Below are 13,155 nucleotides of genomic sequence, written 5' to 3'. Positions count from 1 at the left end.
GGCACAATACATTCTGCCTAGATGTAAAAATAATATAAAGGAATGAATTGTCTTGCGTTATGGGAGACAAGAGCTTGATTGCTTAGTTTCCCACTTACATGAGCTCTTTGCAATAAACATAACTATTCTTCTCTCTTGAACTGTGTAGCCTGAAGTTTTGTGACACTGAAACCAAGAAAATGGTGGCCTCATCTATGAGAGTAGGCACTATCCAGTTATTAACCCATAGACAAGGCTCTACCAATAATTGTGCTTTAGATAACAGGCTGGGGACTTACTGAATGGTGCTGCTGTAAAGCCATACCTCAGGTTAAAATGGATCTGGTATGCTCACTTTGTCCTCATGCACCTTGCACATTTCCAGGGTAACTACTATCCACCTTTCTGCTGAACTTTTTTATAATTCTCTTAAGTGACTAACACAGAGGAAATGTCTGCTAACATCAAGGAAGTAAGCATCAACTTTGCAGTACTTCATGTAGGCTTTAAAGATTGAACTTTAGTTTTTAAAGTGTTTTTTTTTTTTCGAAAGCAGGATCACTCTTTCAACTCATCTTCGTGATGTTCCCCAGCCAGATGAACAGAAACATTGCTAATGTGGGACAGAGATGCCAGACACCCTGGATACAAAGTGTTAGAGGGCATGATTGGCAGATCCTAATTGGCCTTCAGTGCATCACCAATATTGCTTCTCAAATTAAAATGGGGGGGACACGATTTATGAACAGCACCAAGAGCAAGAATAGCTATGGTTCTGCAGACAGAAGGGACACTGAAACTGAAGTTGTTCAATTGGATCTGCCTAACAGCATGCTTGTTTGTATGTTTCTGGTTACTATTATGTTCCTTACAAACCATGAGTAAAAGCTCCCATATTCAAGCTGTTTTTTAGAAAAATATTAACCAGAATGAAAACAGGACTTAACTTGCAATCAAGAAGAAAAACATTCCTGATACTTATCACTCTGGAAGCACAGAATGCAGATTCCTTCACCATGTACTGATGAATAAATAGTTGGATCATGGCAAAAGAATGAAAGCTGGAGCAGGTGTCTTTCTTCTTTCTACACAAAATCATTCTGTCATCCCCAATGCAAACAGCAAATGAGTCCATTGATAGGGGATGTCAACAGATCTGGTAGTCTGGACAGACAGACTGTCATTCAATTGTATCTAATCCCCATAACTGATAAATAGTGCCATAGCAGATATCTAAGTAATGAACATCAACGCCTATTACTTTTACTGAATATAAAACAGCTCAGTTTTTCATGGGCAGTAAAGTCCACGCAACTTTAAAGCATGAGCTTCATCCCCTGTGGGCAAAGGGACATGTATGCCTGAAGAACTGCAACAATTAACCCATATACATGTAAATTACACACTTTTGTGCACACACACACACACACACACACACACACACACACACACACACACACACACACACACACACGTGCATAAGTACACACAAACACAACACACATGCACACATGAATACAGACCCACACACACACACAGGGATAGATACTCATACATTTACACACAATGACCAAAGAGAGGTTTCAGTATGTCTTTCTAAAAATAATTGTTTCCAGCAGAAGACATAATGCTGAACTTTAATGAAAATACCTGCAGTTATATACATCGCACTCAGCAGTCTTTTCTGAAACTTTGATGAAACCAGCAAAAACAACTTGCTTTACGAAACAGCATCCTGGTCATTTGAGCCAATTTGTTCTACATTTATTTTCAGTGTCCATTTGGACTACAGCTTCATGCAACTGTCCAGCTTTATTGGGTATTGCAGACGAAGATATCAGAGCATTTATTTAGTCAACCTTTGTTGGTAAGAAGTTTGTGTCCGGTACAGGGGCCATCAGTTCAAGTAGTGCTAGCTCTGTTCCTTCTACTATAGCTTCCATCAGCCTTTATTGCTGCAGCTCCTTCTGTGCTATGTATTTCATTATGGTTACCATTTTATCATTTGCATTTACCTGCTGTAATCTACCCTTTAGCTAAATGATGTCCCTTTAAATAGCACTGTTATACTGCAAAATTCCATCTTCCAATCCAGACAACAGCTTTTTCTCTCTACTGTTTGAAGTGTTTAAGTTCAAAATGGGAAGAATTGCATTGTGAGATTTCACCATCCCACTAATCATTTGCATCACTGTACGTAAAACACAAGTTCACTTAGTGATCAGCATGAAAAGTGATCTTTTGCTCATATTCTTCATACTCTTTTGCTTTCTGTAACAACTGATAGTGAGTGTTTTATTATTTCCAAAGAAGATAGACTTTTTTGTTTCTCTGAGTCTGCATAATTTAAGTAATAATGAACAGCAGAGTGAAGAACATTGGAAAGAAACAATGCATAATGTGTTTAAAAGCAGAAGGCCTAATAACAAAACTAATGCAATCAATTTCCTCTTGCTTTCTTTTACTTTTTCATACGTATTCTGGTACCTTCGCAGCGTTGTCGCATCACAGCAAGACGTTGTCCCGTTCTATTCTCAGTTAGATCGTCTTCTGTGTGGAGGCATGCATGAATGGGCATGCCTTCGTTGAAGGTTCTGCATCAGGGCTGGTAACTCGGCACGTAAAAATCCACTACCAAACATTAGTGGACCGGAGTTCCACTGTGGCGACCCCTAACCGGAATAAGCCAAAAGACACAACAACTCTGGTACCTTTGCGATATTGTCTTTGCAGATGTCTGCATAATTTGTTTAGTTGTAAAGCAGAGTTACATAATTTAACAACATTTAAACTGAATAAATCACCATTACCTGCCAACCTGAGCTTCTTATCATAGTTACATAATGGTCTTACAGGGCAATTTGAATGCTAATCATATTATGTGCCTTTGGATACTGGGAACTCTGCTCTACTAATTTGTTTAATCAGTTCACTTAAAGAAAGGATTTTGATACATTGCTGAAAATAAGAACTGTATTACACTGTAACAGTCAAGGTAATCTTCAGGGTCACAAATACATTTACCACATGACTCAGCTAAGTCTGCAGAACACTAGATGGAAATGCTGAAACAAATGCTCGAACCATGATAGCACATGAATCAGCTGTGTTAGACACTTATGGCAGGAAGGTGTTAACACCAGTGTAGCCCCTGGGGAGAATAAGAATTGTAGATGTTTCATGGTTTTCTATCTCCACTTTATACAAGCTGAACAAAACAGATCCAAGCCTGAACAAGTATACACAAGCAAAAATAATGAACAATGAATATCATATTCTTAGATACAACTTTAAGTCCTGTTATACTCATATCAGGTACCAAAAATATCTGCAAAACATTTCTCATCCCTGCAAATATCATAAATAATGGCATCCCACTGTGGCCTTGTTAATGAAATGAAACAGTGAAGATAAAAAAATAGCAACATGTAAGTCAAGAGTTTGTATTAGCCCAGCAGATTACCTCATTAAAAAGTAATGTTCCATTTAAAGGTGAAAGATCATCCTTTGCGCCATCCTCAGCGACCCATGTGATTAGGATAGCACCTCTTCCACCCTGACTTCTCACTACAGTGAGGTACGCCATGCTGGCTGGATCACCAGGTGACTTGGGTTCGCTAACTTGAACCTGAAATGACAAAAGCAATGGCAAGATTTATATAATAAATTGTAAAGAGTGAGGAATGCCGTCAAAAGCATGTAGGAAAGAAAGACATTGCGAGGCCAGAAACTAGTGGCTCCTTTCCATATAGGCTTTATACTGACCGATTGACTGACTGATATAACTATCTTAAAATAAATGAAGAATTCACCCCCATTGCCACAGCAGAAATCAGACAATTCAGACTGTAATACCTTTTTTCCTCCAGTAATGGTAAAGCAATCAGCAGTAAATTCTAATGTCTGTAAATTCCATTAATAAAATCAATTGTGTCATATAACGATCAAAGTGTCAGGCTAATACAGAGATTAGGTAAACTGGAATAACAAACCAATTACAAAACAGAGGCATTCAAAAAGGTACAATACAAAGCAAGAGAAAAAAAAATGATTGACGAATGACCAGATCAGAGTGGTAATGATAGTAGAAGGGACTGTTCTGCTATTAATGGAGTTCACCATAGAAGCTAATGCTACATTACTAGTTGATAACACCGAGGTGTATATTTCAGAGTTACTGCAGCTGTATCCCTGGGACAACACATGGCAGTCACCACATTAGTGTTTTGGTACAAAGTGAAGAGGATCGTGTGATACCTTGGAATGTAAGTTACACAATTTGTTACCTACTGAACTAATCTAATCACATAAAGCTGGATTATGCAGTTGGTATGAATATGAGTGCAGACAGCGGTGAAAATCTACTTATAATCCGCTGCTACATACAAGGATGGATGGCTCATATCTTATCATGTCCACACATAATGGATAGCAAATATGGTCATGTAGAAGATACCAGATTGTGATGATCAAGACAAGGGAATCCCAGCATGGTGATTAAGGTCAAATTATAAATACAAACACACAAACACAGAGAAAGCCATCTACTTAGACACTGCTACAATCACAGAAGTGAAAGGATAATATTAGCTCTCACATTGGGATTTGAACCCAAGAACACCATCAAACTTGTGTCAGTTTCACTGCTACTGGACAGTTAGGTACTGAGTTTTTCCTTTATTAGCCTTGTCATTTCAGCTAGGAAACACCCAGAATGGTGATTAAGATCAAGTTACAAAAACAAACACAGAAAAAGAGAAAGCCCTTGGCTTAAACATTTTTAGAATCAAAAAAGAGAAAGGATATTAGCCCTCATTTTGGAATTCGAAGTGAAGTCCTCCAGCATAACATACTGGAGTCACTACATCTGGGTCAAAACAAGCTTCTGGATAGCTAAAAAATGTCTGTTGAGAGGCTCTTGTCGGTCCAGCAACAGTGACACCAGCATGGTATGTTGGAGATCTTGGCTTCAGAAACAATGTGTAAGCAGCGAGCTTTCTAATAATTTGTGAGCGGTGCTGGATTATAATGGTGCCCTTCAGGTGGCCATCCAGAGATGACAGTTCTGGGAGGGACCATATTGGTCACCATAAAACTGCCCCTGCTTGCTTATTTAAAACTGAACATCACCATTTAAGAACATACAGCTGGATTGCACAGCTCAATCTTTATCATGTGTGTGTTGCACTTGCTTTCAGAAAACAATCAGAACTATGGACAGGTACTGATATGCTGGCAAGCTCCTTCTCCATTCTCCATCCTATTCTTTTGAGGAAAGGTAGGAGGTTACCATGACCATTGTGATGTTCCCACTCTGAGCCACTAATGAAGGAGCCTGAATCCTCACCATTGATACTGGAGAGGAACATTCACCTGGAACAAATATGGATACACCCAGTATTTCCAGATACAGCAACTCAAAAGGTGAAACACTTTTGTATGCAAATAGCAGATGGGGCAAATATTTGTCCCACTCTCTCTTAAACTAGTCTGCAAATGCCCGTAGCATGGTCTTGATTGTAGAGTTTAACCTCTCAACCAGACTTTTAGTCGGAGGATGATAGGGGTGATCTTTAGGTGCTTCACCCCACAGTGCTTCCACAAACAATCCAGCAAGTCTGATATGAAATTCACACCTCTGTCTGTCAGTATTTAGTTTGGGAAACCTACCCTGCTGAAAATCTCTAACAAAGCATTTGCCATCTTCTCTGTCTTGATAGAGGACAGAGGCACCACCCCAGGTTATCTAGTAGCATAATCTACTACCACCGGGATAGATTTCTTCTCTGTGGAACTTGGGATACTCAGAGGCCCCACAATATCCATAGCTACCCTCTGAAACACCTCCTCAGTCACAGGCAAAGGCATCAAAGTAGTTTTGAACTTGTCTCCTGCCTTATCTAATTCTGGCATTGCTCAAAGGTCCTGCAGCACCCTCTTACATCACAAGCCAATAAAAGTTCTGCATAATACATCTCTTGGTATGCTGTATGCCCATATGACCTGCAAAATGAATGTCATAGGCTATAGCTAAAAGTGCCAGACAGTTGGCTCTAGGCACTGTCAGATGCTGTATTACCTCTCCCTATAGCCCTCCCTCAGGAGTCCACTCTCTATACAGTAACCCTCTGTTCCAGTATACAGACCCCCCCTTTTCCTTGAGAATAAGCACCTACCTAGCTACCTCCCTCAAGTCTCTTAGTAAAGGGTCCGAGACCTGAGCCTGTCTCAACTCTATCTTTGTAACTCTTCCCAGCTCCCCTTTCACAAGAAGTCTGGTATCTAGTGACATTGGTGCCTCACTGTTAGACTGAGTACTACCACTCACCTCTGCCCTTGCAGTCAGTCTGTCCAAGGGAACATCAGCACCTGCCAGCAGCTGTGGCTCACCTTCAGGCTCACTGCTACAGGGTAGCGCCCTCCCTTCCTCCCTCAAAGAGCCACCTCACCAGCCCTGGCTTCATGTGTGGGGGTCTGTCTGGGTCTCCCCCAGGCTACCAGCCTCACATGCTTGTCTCCAAGCCTGACTGCATGTAACTGCATGCACACAAGGTACTGCATTATCAAAATCATTCCCTATCTAGACATATGCAGGGATATCCTCAAACACACCTATATGCTTGCTTCCTTTTTCATCCTCCCAGTTAAGGTGAACCCTGGTCAAAGGCATTTTGAATGGGGTCCCTCCTAATGCTCTGACTGGTATGGACTGCCCAAGCAAGTACTGCTCCTATTTAACCACTGCAGGCTTCACAATGGTTATGTCAGAGGAGTGCCCTGTTTTCCATCCACTAAGATTGGCTATAAATTCTGGTGATAGTTTGGTACCTCTCTTGTCTCCAGACAACTTACCGTTGGCATAATGTTATTCCCCCTTGATGGATCTCTCACTTTTCATTCCCCACCTTGCTTCTGTGGACATCTATATGATACATGGCCCCAATTATTACATTTAAAACATTCAACCCTTGAATCTGGCCATATACCAGAACTAGTGGCTTCCCCTGTTACTGGTGGACTCTGTCAGCATGGTTGTGGCTGCCCACCATGGGTTCCCTTATATCCATGTGCAGCATTGGGTATCCCTTTCTTGTGCAGTGATGCCCTGCTTGCTAAGTAGTGATCCCCTTTTTTACCCAGCTCATCTGCAGAGTAACACTCTCCATCTGCCAACCAGATTCTCATGTCCTCAGTCAAAGTGCTAAGGCCTTATTCCCCCACCAAATGATCTGCCAGTCCTTTAAAAGTACTGATCTCGTACTCACTTACCCATCTGTGAAAATATGTGCTTAACTGAGCAGCATAATCACACATACTTTCAGCTCCCTTGCATCTATGCTCACAAAACTTTTTTTCTGTAAGCTTCATGTGTTCATTTTAAACATTCTAGTAAACAACATTTGACTTTATCATAATTTAAAAATCAATATCAGACAATTTAGAAACAGCAGTTACAGCTTTACCATGGTGTAAGGGGATCAGGAACCATACCCAGAGCTCTTGGTCAACATTATGCTGTTTGCATACTCTTTCAAATATATGAGTAAAACTATCAAAATTATCACCCACTGTAAACTATGGAAGAAATGTACTGACCTTTATTGCTTCTGAGATTTGGTTATTCCCTTCCCTATTACATCCATGACCCTGGCAAAGAGACAGCATGTCCTCTCTCATGTTGACACTGCTTCTCATTTTCTTTAGCATCCAAATGCCACAAACTCTCTGCTGATTCGAATTCCCAGTGTTTAACTTCCAGTTCAAGTCTCTTTAACTTCACATGTATATTTAAATCCTCTGAGGAAAAGGTGAACTGTCCTGTTTCTGATGGCTACAAATTTCCATCACCAGACTGGTTATCCTCCTGGTTGTTGGTTTGAGCGGTGACTAAGACTTAAATCATTTCCTCTTTAATCAGTTTGGCACACACCAGTCCTTTGGCTTCACACACCTTGGCCAACTGGTTCTTTGTCAGCTTGGAAAAATCCTCTGCTGACATCTTTGCTTGCTTCCCCTGACTAAATTAAACTAACAAAAAAATAAATAAAAACTGTTGTGAAAATGAAACTCTGAATGTTTACCTTGTGGGTGCTTGAGAGTGCACCCATCCTCAATGACAACTGCCTACAGGCTATAGAAGTTCAATTTAATATCCACACCACTGCCCACCAGTATGTGGCATTCCTACTCTGGACCTGTAATCAAGGAGCATGAATCCTCACAACTGACATTGGAGAGGGGAGTTCACTTGGAACAAAAATGGATATGCCCAGTATTTCCAGATGCAGATCTATGCATAAAGCAAAATTTCCCTTAAGAGCACACAGGGAAAACATTCAGTCCGGGGGCTGGTTTTCCCTGTCTCTCTCCAGATTCCCGATATGACTTCCCATTGGCACAGCTGTAGAGTTGAGTCTTCAGCCAAGTGTCCAAGCCAAGTTCTCCACCACCCTCTCTGTGAAACCAGTGCTTCGTGTCCCTGCTCCAAGCAGCTGTTACACCACACTTTGAAATTTAATTTTCACACACACACACACACACACACACACACACACACACACACACACACACACACACACACACACACACACACACACACACACACACACACACACACACACACACACACACACACACACACACACACACACACACACACACACACACAAACCTGGGAAAGGCTAGCACAAATTTCCTAGCTATGCCCCCTTCTGCCCAAACTATAAGGTAGTTACTGCCACCAGACACTCCAACACCAGCTACTCTAAGGCTCTTACTAGAGTACCCAGTTATACTGAGTGAAATTAATACTAATGCAAATTATAGTGTTTGGCCAATACAGTAAGGCTTTCAGAGGTGACTACAGTGTCAGTGAATAAATATAAGTACTCTCAAAAGTTAAAATATTCTCTAAAGGACCAGCCACAATGAAAAGTTTAACTATATTTAATAATAAATAATAAAATAATATGAAAATACTAAACATCTATTTACAATAAACACCAGAGTCTCAATCACAGGAAATATTAAAATAACACAGACAAACAGATTCACACAGATACAGAAAAACAGTACGTAACTAATCTCACTATATTTTCCTGACAGATTTAAAGAATTACTATTCCCTGGTTATTTATCAGAGCAAGGCAAGATGAAGTAGATGAGAGGTCCTTCTCTGTCAGGTTCCAAAAATAGGTTGCCATGAGACTTCAGTCTCAGCTAGTATTAAAACATAATTTGTAGTGATGGATTACAGAATGACATCACATAAATCTGGTCATTTGACCTCTGGTTCCCATGCTATCCCCTTAGCTATAAGCTGCCAGGAGTTGGCACATATGTGTCCATAATACACACACACAGAGCTTGCTGCAGCTTCTGGAAGTCATAAAACAATTTCAAACCTCCACCCCTTCCAGAGTAGCAATTAGTTCACCCCAAAGACAATACAAAAAGCTTCCTAGTACAGACTTTTTTGTCTCTGGCTGCATTGAGAACTGAAAGATACAACAGTCTTTATGGCCTAAGACAGGTAATTTAATTTCAAAACATTTTCAAAGTTAGCTACAGCTGGACTATGATTAACCTTTTCTCTTACAGTAACCTCTGTTACAATATATTCATTTCAACAGTTGTAATGCATTCATTTAATCAGTTAGTACATGCATCTATATTTTTATCTGTTCAGCAGGACCTACTTTTGATACATTTTCAACACAAGCAAACCTCACAAATACATTTTCAACACAAGCATGTGTCCAAATCAGTCTGATATACAAATGACATATAATTCTTTATAAAATTCCAGCTAGCTGTGTGGGCATATGTTACTCATCCACTGCCCTACTTCTCCTGGCATAGGTGGCAATACCATACATCGTCACAACCATCACTGGTAAAATGAAAATGAAATGAAATAAAAAAGACATGCCAAGCAAATATGATTAAATTGTGCCATTTATGTTCATAAACTCTACTTACTAAATGCTTGTTTTTGTTTATTACAAGTGCCTGAATGTATGTTTCACAAATCTCTAAAGATTAATTTGTTGGTTCTTAATAGTAGAGATTTGCGAAATATACCTTAAGGCATTTGTAATAAACTGGCAGATTACAGTTATTATTTATTTTATTTATTTATTTACATTTGTTGACCGGGAGTGTCCAACTGGACGTAGGTCCATTTTCAGTGGAGGCCCGGGGAGAAAAGCTCCACAGTTAAAATATACAGACAGTTACATTGGATTCACATAGCGATTAACAATTTGATTAACATAGCAATTAATTATAAACATAGTTACAGATGAAGAACATAGTATATCAGTAGACAACTAGAATCTTTATCTGCGAAGTACATAACAGACATTAACAATTATTACAATAAGAAGTTCCTGTTGTATAATAAGTAGTAGGCTTATGAGAATCCGAGCTTGCTATAATCAAGGTAGTTAGTAGGGTGGAAAAAAAGGTAGTGGTTGGATGGGGTGGGTGATATTAGAGTGGGAGTTGCAAGGGCATAGCCAGCATGTTTTTTAGGTATGCTTTTAGTAAAGTTTTGAAGTGGGTGCATGATGGTACGGAGGTAATTGTGGTGGGAAGGAGTTCCATAATTTGGCTATGGCACAAGAGAATAGTGCTTCACCAGCAGAGTTATTGGCTTTAGTGATCTGCAAGTGATTTTTGTTACTGGATTTTAGTGGTCTGGTGGTGCGATAGGGTTGGGGTAGATTCTGGAGGGATGGGACATTTAGTGGATGGTTTACTAGTTTGTGGGCGAGTGAGAGTTGATACCATTGAAGGAGGTGAGAGAGTTCAAGCCAGCCCAGTTCAGCAAGTGAGAGACAGTGGTGACTATGGTAGGATGCCCCTGTGGCGAATTTGGCAATTTTGCTGTAGCAGGTCTCTAGCTTGTTTAGATCGCATTGCCTTTGGTTGGTATATATTGGAGAGGCATAAAGTAGGGTGGAGATAAGGTGGGAATTTGCTACTGAAATCTTTGCTGCTTTGGTGAAAAGTTGCTTATTTCTGTATAACACTCCTAGTTTTTTGTGGGCTTTTTTTATGGTCATGGATATTTGAATGTCAAATTTTAGTTTATTGTCTATTTCCACTCCTAGCAATTTGGTGTGTTCTGTTGGGCATATAGTGGTGTTGTCTTTTGCTGTGATGGTAAAGTGAGAGTTGTTTTGAGTATGTTTGGTGGGTTGGAAGATGGGTAGTTTAGTTTTGTTTGGGTTGAGTATTAATTGGCATCGGATAACCAAGTTTCAACAGAGGAAAAAGCTTCCTGTGTGACTTTTTGCAGTTTGGGTAAGGACTGGGCTGAGCTGATGATGGTTGAGTCATCTGCGTATTGTATGAGTGTGCCATGATTGGTGGCAGAGGCTAGATTACTGGCGAAAATAGAGAAGAGTAGGGGTCCAAGGATGGATCCTTGGGGAACCCCTATAGAGACAGGTAGTTGTGGAAATATGTCATTCTGCCATACAACGGATTGTTGGCGGTCAGACAGGTAACTCTGAAACCGGTTGGTGACTGATTGAGAGAAGGATAGGTTATTGAGGACAGAGATGAGTTGTTTGAGTGGGACCATGTCAAATGCTTTAGATAGGTCTAGAAAAGTAGCAGAGGAGAGATAACCATTGTTTTTATGCTGAAGGATAGTGTTAGTAAAGGAGAGTAAGGCAGTGGTGGTGCTATGGTTTGGTCGGAAACCATGCTGAGTACTGGAAAGGAGGTTGTTAGTAAGGAGGTAGTCTGAGACCTGAGAGTGAATGCATCTATCTAGTATTTTGGAGAGTGGAGAGAGAATAGCTATGGGGCGGTAAATGGTTAGTTCTGTGGAGGGGCCGCCTTTGTGGAGGGGAATTATATGTGAAACTTTCCATAGTGTGGGAACGTAACTTTCTGACAGAGATCAGTTAATCAAGATGGATACTGGGTAGGCCAGAGCATCAGCTGCGATTTGTAGGTATTCATTTGGGAGGTTGTCTGCTGCTAATTTGGTGGGCTTAAGTTTAGTTAAGAGTTTTTTTATGTTGGAGGTAGGTACAGGAGAAAAAGAGAAGGCAGTGGGGAGATTACTAGTTGAAGATGTGGGTTGGAGGAGAGGGGGGTTGTGTTGTTTAGCTAGTGATATTATGGTTTGTGTGAAGTGTGTGTGTTGAATGAGGTAGCAATATTTTCAGAGGAGTGAGGAATGCTAGGAGGAGGGGTACTGACTTTACCTGGGTGGAGGATGGAGCTTATGAAGGACCAGAATTGTTCGGGGTTGTGTTGGGAGGAGTCTAGGGCAGACTGGTAGTACTGGAATTTGTCCTGTTTTATTAGTTTTTTGATTCTATTGCGTAGTTCTAGGAATTTCTGTCTAGTTGAAGGGGTTTTGGTTTTGCGCCAGTGCTCCCAGGCTTTATCCCTGTTTTTCATTTCTGACTTAGTGGTTTTCTGTAGCCATGGGGAGGGTTGTGTTTGATTTTGGAAAGTCTTATGGGGGCATGGTAATTAAGGATTCTCAGGAAGGTAGTATTAAAAAATTCAACTGCGTCATTAAGACTGAGGTACTTTAGAGGATGCCAGTTACATTCTTTGAGGGATGAGATCAATGTGAGTGGGTTAAAGTTTAGTTTTGTATGTATTTGACGGTAGATGACATGTTTAGCTTGGTATAGGTATTTTTTTGAGTAGGAATGTTGGGGAGTGATCACTGAGGCTAACTGATAAGCAGCCTGTTATATATGATTGGGGGCCCTTACTGACTAATATCCATTCCAGGGTAGTGTGCTTGCTGGAGTTTTTATTTATCCTGGTTGGCGACTGGACTATTTGTGTTTTTTTGTTACTTATTTTGTTACAGTGTGTGTGTGTGTTTTAGACAAGTAAAATGTCATTTTACTACTACATAGTGTACCTTTAAGTTAATATCTTTAGTAGTTTTGGCATTCTGACATTTTTTGAGGATGATTCCTTAATTAAGTGCTTACTAGTTAATAGTCAGTATAAGAAAAAGCAAAGTATACACCATGGAAATAACAAAATGGTCCTGACTGTAATCCGGTGATGACCTGTAGTGGGCATATTAATCATTTTCTGTGACTTATTGTTCATATTTTTATATTTATGGTCATATTTTCATAACAGATTTATTGGAGATTACTAGGCTAATGGCTTAAGATCTCT

At 40.2% G+C, this 13,155-nt stretch overlaps 1 protein-coding gene across 1 annotated transcript in view; it reads right to left on the bottom strand.

Annotated features, from left to right (window-relative positions):
* The window catches only part of ADGRV1 (adhesion G protein-coupled receptor V1), a 3,979,741-nt gene that overhangs the window by 2,476,174 nt on the left and 1,490,412 nt on the right, over positions 1-13,155 (bottom strand). Inside the window, exon 59 of the mRNA XM_044064182.1 lies at positions 3,443-3,607. Within this exon, the coding sequence (XP_043920117.1) occupies positions 3,443-3,607 (165 nt within the window). The remainder of the gene's footprint in view (positions 1-3,442; positions 3,608-13,155) is intronic.

This window comes from Protopterus annectens, chromosome 2.part2, assembly GCF_019279795.1.
Source record: "Protopterus annectens isolate FY-2018-M chromosome 2.part2, PAN1.0, whole genome shotgun sequence".
NCBI classification, from domain to species: domain Eukaryota; kingdom Metazoa; phylum Chordata; order Ceratodontiformes; family Protopteridae; genus Protopterus; species Protopterus annectens.
The sequence above is the reverse complement of the archived record's forward strand: the minus strand, read 5'-3'. Positions and strand labels throughout refer to the sequence as shown.